Raw genomic sequence first — 7,342 nt, forward strand, 5'->3', positions numbered from 1 at the left:
TATTAGAAAATAATAAATAGGGTTTAATTGCTTAATACAATGTTTTGTAAGAACAATCTATATACCGGTATGTAAATATTTGCCCCTGATATCATGTAGTAGTGGAGTACAAGAGCGCCGAAATCCTGACGCCACTCGCTCGTCCCCTCGATTCCCCTGGTTCACAGAAGTAATTTCTAACATGGGGTCATCTTAAAATCTTTTCATATAATTGTTGTGGTCCAAAAATAAACACTGGTATTAAAAAAAAGGCAATACTTTTAAATAAATGCCACAGAGCATAAGATGTTAATTGTTTAATTGTATCATGGAGTACACCACCTGTACGGAAGCATCTATTCTGCATTGTTATTTGCTATTTCGCTAGCCCTAGCCGTGAACATGTGCTCATTTCCATTTCCTGTGGTGACGTAGCCTATGTTTAGGGGCAAGGAGGCTTCCATCCGTGGCCCCCAGGTCGCTGTGTGGGCGCAGATACCCATGCTTCATGCCACGTCTCTTCTTCCATCTCTCTGCCTCTCGGCTTTTCCTGCTCCTCCCACCACCCATCTCTTGATTAATCCTCATCTTCTTATGTGGAGGGGCTGTGAAGTCCCAGCCGTCCTGGGTGGGTACCTTTAAGGAGTCACTGGGGTAAGTTTCGTCGCCAGAGCCTGCCCATGAACAACCAAGGAGGCCCCCTTCCTGCATGTCTTGGGCCTCCCTCCCCAGCCTCTTTATCTCCCGTCTCTCCCTGCGACTCTCTAGTTGCATCTTCCGCCTTCCATCCTGACACTTTTTCTTGTGCCCGCTGTTGCCCTGTGCTGGCTGATTCTTCTCATCACTGTCTCTTGCTTGGTCAGAGGACTGCTGGCATTCCGCAAGACATATGGAGGTGGCATCTGCAAGCTCTGCCAACACATACAAAGGGCTAGCCAAGACATTTCCTTTGACTGCATGTCAGTTTTTAGTTTGTGTGTGTGTTTGTTTTATATGAAATCTTCTTGTCCATTAGATATTATCAAAGAATAAAAGCAAATTACCACTAAACACTTTTACAGGTAGAATTAAATCATGGCTATTTGAGAGGGTAGGAGTGTGAGCACACATTGTTTTGGTACACTTTTGAGGCTATTGTTATGATAAATATTGTATTTTTGTTTCATAAGTCAATGACTTTTCGGTGTACATTAGCTTTTATTATCTTTTTAACCTTCTGTATGTTGGCTGGAAGCAATTAAATCAAAGTAAATGCAAAATACTAAATTATGTACAAATGCCCCTTTGGACTTCAGACCTAACAAGCACAATTCAGTGTAATCTTGGCAGCATGTCCAGTGATGTTAAACAGGCCGCTCATAACCTGAGTGTGATTTTTGACTCAGAGCTATCAATAAAATGTCCTCCAGCTTAGTAAAAATCTAAAATGATATCCTGTTTATTCTTTGCTGCACTTTTTACTTTGTCACAGTTAGATTATTGTATTTCTTTTGTTGTCTAGACTTTCTTCAGAAAAATAAAATAAAAATCCAGCAGTTTGTTAGAATTTTGCTCACCTGTGTGTGTGTGTGTGTGTGTGTGTGTGTGTGTGTGTGTGTGTGTGTGTGTGTGTGTGTGTGTGTGTGTGTGTGTGTGTGTGTGTGTGTGTGTGTGTGTGTGTGTGTGTGTGCGCGTGCGTGCGTGTGTGTGCGGTTTCACCTCTGGTTGTGCTCTGCGACCTTGTGCGCCTTTGGATGCTGTCTCCTTCTGTGTCATAGTGGCAGATGTAGGGGAGTGATGGAAACGTCCCACTCACCATCCTCCGCTTAATACATTCCTGACACAGACAGACAGACGGACAGACAGAAGGGGATGAGAATAAAGAGAGACACAAATGGAGAAAGATGGATAGACATGAGAAAATGGGGCATCTAGACAAAATGTGAAGGGGAAAGCAGGATGCAAAGACAGAGAAGAAATAGGGGGAGATTTAACATAGAAGGAGGGGGTGAGAGGGAGAGAGAGGGGCAGGCACAGGGAACACTGAGGCGAATACAGATCCACAGAGAGAGAGGGGGAGAGAGATGTTGGAAGAGGTATTGAAAGGGAGAGACAGGGGATGTGTGGCAAAGTAATAGAGAAAGAAAGTTTAAGAGAGAGAAACATCATCAACAATAGGAGACATTTGTAAGAAAGAAAAGGAGCAAAGTATTCTCTGTCCAAATATTAGAAAAAAGGAGAGTAAGAAAGAAAGTTATGGTGACAATAAAGGGAAGGATTCACTTCATTGGTTACATACATAGCCGTAGTGTCCTCCTTTGGAGCAGTTATAGCACTGAGGTGTTTGTTTGAGGGTGTGGTCTGCCGGCTTGGGGGCGCCTACTTGAGTCTGAGATAAACAAGTCAAATTAAAATAATGCAATATGTGGCAACTGAAAACATCTGAACATCATAGGTCTGGTGTATAGTTGCTTCACTATCTTACAGACAAAATATTGGGGAGTTTCTAAAAGGGAAGATCCCAGTTTCAAGGTTCGTTATTATGTACTGTACAATACAGCTGGTAGAAACAGCTTTTCACAGCTAGTGAAATTCTTGTACTTGGAAATGTGTCCTTTTCAGGTATGGTGTGGTTTCTAAAAATAATTCAGTAAATCAGTGCTTTCCTCCTTGGAAGCGTTATCAATACACAATCAGTTTTACAGGCTTTAATATTTTCAACGTTCATATGGTATCAGATGAGGTTAACGACTGCCAGAATTGTTGGGGTGGTGTTGTTTTTTTTACTTCTAATTGTCAATGTTGAACTTCAATTCTAAAATCTAAAGTCATTGAAGTTCAAAGATAAAACTCAATGATTTGTCAAGAGACTCACCGTTTGGTGGTATTGTCTCCATGTATCCGGACATGCCTGGGGAAGACAAATTAAGCATAGAACAAATTTGCTGTGCTGAACACGTGAAAAGAAGATACACTGTATCAACAATGTCCTAAGGCTGAACAAATAAGCCCACAGAAACTTTGTTTGGTTTAATGCTGCTGCAAACCATATTGCCTCCATGGGTATAATAAGGCTTTCTTGCATGCAAATTCATTGACATATTCCATTACAGACACATGCATTAGAGTTGGACTGCAGACAATGAATGACTCACGTCAGAGAGGTGTCCTCTCACCCCACAGCGCCGGCAGTGTTGCTTCCATAACGAAAGCTGTGGGCAAGGCCTGGGACGGTGAGGGGGGAGTCCACAGGAATTGCAGTGTCTGCCTGGGCAGTGCTTCTGGGTATGACCATGGGTCCCACATAGTACACAAGTGCGATGCTTCTATATATAGACAGACAATAACTTTGATGCAGACTATACGCACGTGTATGTGTGTGTGTGTGTGTGTGTGTGTGTGTGTGTGTGTGTGTGTGTACATGTATGAATGTATGTATAAAGTAAATATATATATGAAATATGTGTTCAGTAAATGGTAACTATCAGTTTTACCTTGTGACTGGGGCAGCTCTTGGCAAGATGTCCTGTCTTATTGCATTTGTGACATTGGAACCGATCTGCCTTTTTAAAGCAGCTGCGGAGCAGCTGGTCAGTACCCTTCTGGATATGCTGTGGCTGGGCAGAGAGACAAGATCTTTCATGAAAGGGGCAATAACCTCTACTAGAACATTATGTTTATATTGTCATGGTAAACTACAGCAATTAGACTGAATAGGATCTTGCAGGAACAAGAAGGTGGCCACACTGATAGCCAAAGTGTCAAATATTTTATTTAGGACGCAGAGTACAGGTAAATGGTAAATGGTGCATTTATATAGCGCCTTTATCCAAGGCGCTTTACATAGATTGTGCATTACATTCACCCATTCACACACACATTCATACACCGATGGCGGCAGAAACCATGCAAGGCACCAACCAGCACATCAGGAGCAATTAGGGGTTCAATCTCTTGCTCAAGGACACTTCGACACTAACTCTGGGGGAGCCTGGGATCAAACTGGCAAGCCCTGCATGAGTTAACGAGCATAGTTTTTTCCTCTGAAATTGATCAATAATAAGAACTGTATCACCATCACATTAGTCTCTCCGGACAGACTAAACTTACTAAAGCGTTATTCATAGTCTGGATCTTTGGTGGTTAGGTGACCACCAAACTACAACATGACGTCACGAGCCACGGTGAAGAGCAAACCACCGCCACCACCCCAGCCCTTCTCTCTGTTTTTACTCACCACCTCTCAACGTTATTTCAGCATCTAGCTGAAGGATATAACATGCAAGCTGTTACATTGGATTAATTAAACTGCTAGTTTAATTGTTTTATTGGCTTAAGTAGGCTACTTTGCAGATGGAGTATGTTTAAATTCAGTGTTCATAATATGTTTATAGTAGTTGCACTGTAATATTTAGCCATACTGGTGACAGTAGATTAATAGTGTTGTCTCTTGACAATTTGTTGATATAACCACTTCATAAATTGTAGCCTATGCTCGACTCAGTTCCTTATGCAAAGAAATAAGTAAATAATACAATAATACCAGTCAGAGTTCCATAGTTTCGGACCACCTGCCCCCCCAAGGCTAAAATCGCCTATGCATGCAAGAATTATTGATTAATTATTCATATATTTTGAAACATAACAGCAAAGAGAGTTAAAGAAATGGCATGTTATTCACTCTATGAGATTCATATTATACTGACTGAATATCCGAGTAGTATGACAGGTGCTTGTATGACATTAGTTGATTATTATGATTATTGACAATTACCTTGTCTTTGTCCAACACAGCCCAGGGGTGACCCAGTGATTTTGTTTTCTGACCTTTGATGATGAGAATGACAAAGGGGAACATTAAATACAGTACAGTGGTACTGGGTATACATACACAGTATGTCAGGGATGTCGTCACTCTTACCTAGTTGTGACGTCATCCCCTCCTTATATAAGGCCATACAGTAAAAAAATATATAGTCTAGGCTAGGGATGCCCACACTTTTTTGACTTGAGAGCTACTTTTAAAATGATCAGCTCAACAAGATCTACCCATCCCCAAAAAATATTATCCCATTACTGAAATAGTGACGTTGGCATTACAAACACACTTGGAAGGGGGGAAAAAGGGGGATATGGAATTGGCAGGGTCATTTTATTTTATTTTTTATTATAACCTTGTAATGCTACTGACATTTGTGCACAACACTGATGAAAACAAAGTATTGCATTGTGGGTTTGAGCTGACAGGCCCTTTTTATGTCAATCAATCAAGTAACTTTCATTCAAGTGGCAGATGTCAAAAATAGTTATTTTAGGGGCATGTCATGTGGTCTACCTGCACAGCCTCTGTGATCTACTGGTAGATCGCGATCTACCTTTTGGGCAACTAAATCTACAAAAGGGTTTCATAAGCCTTTGAAATAAACCTCAAGAGCCCCAGGTGTGTAAATAATGTATGTATTCAGACAGTATGCGACATAGGGCATTGTTGATACAGTGTATTGTGTGCTCAGTTAATAAACCTCAAGAGCCAAACTCAAGAAATACTACATCACGCTGGGACCCAGTGTCATTTCAAGAACACACCAAGCCTCAGGTGTGTAAATAATGTATTCAGACAGTATGCGACATAGGGCATTGTTGATACAGTGTATTGTGTGCTCAGTGAATTCACTCATTGTGAATTCAGTTAAAATATATATCCTCTTTTTTATACAGTAATTTATGAGTTAGTTTATGAACATTTCCGACTATTGTGCCTGTGAAGCATTCGTTGGATAAACTTGTATTGGTCTTCATCTGTCTGCAGAATGCTCCACCTTCATTGGAATTCTCATGATTATGGTTCTCCTCCACATTTCTCTTTGTTTTCCTGTCTAGATAACTCTAGCAAAAACTGCCAATAGTTGACAGAAGAAAGCTTCCATCTCTTTAAAAAAGAAAAAAAGGGGGAAAAATAACATCTGTGAAACATTTGTATCTGTGTACAGTACAGTGTGCGTAGCTCTCTATATACATTATAAGAATATTGCAATAAAATATTCATGATAGGGCTATATGTGCAGATTAAAGTCTACATTATCTATTCTCACTTGAAATCTTACATATAATTTTTCAGTATGTAGGCTATTCACACAGGCAGATGCAAAGATACCATTCATTTTCAATGGAAGCCAGCAACACGAAGATACAACGATACATCCAACGTGCTGCAAACGCTACACAAAAGTTGAGCTGGTTTCAACTTCAGTTACAATTATGCAAAGCTACAAATATGCTGTGTAGCTTTGCATCTTTTGCATATGCCAGTGTGAATGCAGCATAGGTTCTTACTTTGCTCAAATTAACTTAACCATGGTTTAAGCATTTGCTAAACAGGTAGAGCTTCTGTCAGGAAATAATGAGCTCAACTTCTAACCTTCACTTTCACTGTCATCATCAGAGGTGCTGCTATGCCAATAGCCCAGGTTGAGCTGGATGTTTCTGTCTCCTTCCTGTTCCTCCCCTCCCACTAGCATCCACTCCTCAATGGGCTCATCGTCGTACTCAGTCTCCAGCTCCTCCTGGTCGTGGTCAGAGCTGGAGGATGTATGTGCCCGGCCAGTGGGGATTGGGAAAGCAAGCACCAGGGGAAGAGAGTCCATGGTGGTCCATGATGGAGTCTTCTTCGGAGGACGACTGCTGCTCTGCTGCTGGTCATTTAAAGTTAAAGAGAACCCCAGTTCATCTTCAGGGCCGCTTGAGGCCTCAACAAAGAACGGCTCATTCATCCTCCTTTAATAGCACAGTCCATCACTCAAACAGGTGATATGCAGCTAAACAGCACCACCCAACGTCATCACCATGAACAACCTTTTAGTCGGTTTCTGATGATTTAGTTGCTAGAGTAAATAGGATAAATATGGAACTCGTAGCGGAACAACAAAATTGTTCGCTAGGGTTACGTAACGCGGTTTTTCTTTCTGTATTTTTTAGGTAGGCTATTCTATGTCACAACAACTGACACACGTGGGTCTGGTCATAAGGTCTGGTCTGGTTAAAATGCCTACCTCGCGTAGTGGTCGAAAAACCACTGGTGCAAATGTATATAGAAATACATAGTCGGAAATAGATCTTCACATATCAAATGTCAGGTTTCTATCGATTTGATGAGAGTGCCTCGATCGCGGCGAACCGGCTACGGTGAAGAACAAAATCTTTTCAACTGTAAAATGACTTTCCCAGGGTTTAGAGTTGAATTTAAATACTGTTGGCCAAACAAAAGCGCACTCGCGGCAGAAGAGTTAAAGGACCACTTCACCACTTTTCAACCTATCTTCATATACTAGGTCCTACTAATAATCATGATAAAATGGCACATTTCTTTTCTAATCAGTCTGTGTCT

The 7,342-nt window shown here is 41.2% G+C and overlaps 1 protein-coding gene across 1 annotated transcript; it reads right to left on the bottom strand.

Annotated features, from left to right (window-relative positions):
• Window positions 1-153: 153 nt before the first annotated feature.
• Window positions 154-7,129, bottom strand: LOC308322816 (zinc finger CCHC domain-containing protein 7-like). Its single transcript, XM_080774281.1, has 8 exons — window positions 6,377-7,129; window positions 4,733-4,785; window positions 3,453-3,575; window positions 3,114-3,284; window positions 2,834-2,869; window positions 2,258-2,347; window positions 1,678-1,795; window positions 154-890 (listed from the first exon to the last, which is right to left on the bottom strand). Exons 1-8 carry the CDS (start codon window positions 6,726-6,728, stop codon window positions 388-390), a joined length of 1,446 nt encoding a protein of 481 aa, XP_080630407.1. The 5' UTR covers window positions 6,729-7,129; the 3' UTR covers window positions 154-387.
• Between the last annotated feature and the right edge of the window lie 213 nt (window positions 7,130-7,342).

The sequence above is a fragment of the Protomyctophum bolini genome (genome assembly GCF_963924005.1).
Source record: "Protomyctophum bolini genome assembly, chromosome: 10".
NCBI classification, from domain to species: Eukaryota; Metazoa; Chordata; class Actinopteri; order Myctophiformes; family Myctophidae; genus Protomyctophum; species Protomyctophum bolini.

What these genes read in the sequence shown, in the direction of transcription:
- LOC308322816 (XM_080774281.1), bottom strand. Translation starts at nt 6,728, where the DNA reads ATGAATGAGCCGTTCTTTGTTGAGGCCTCAAGCGGCCCTGAAGATGAA. An exon ending in TGAGAGGACACCTCTCTGAC is followed by an intron (nt 2,870 to 3,113) that starts GTGAGTCATTCA and finishes TGTCTTCCCCAG; the next exon opens with GCATGTCCGGATACATGGAG. An exon ending in AAGGAGGACACTACGGCTAT is followed by an intron (nt 1,796 to 2,257) that starts GTATGTAACCAA and finishes TGTCTGTGTCAG; the next exon opens with GAATGTATTAAGCGGAGGAT.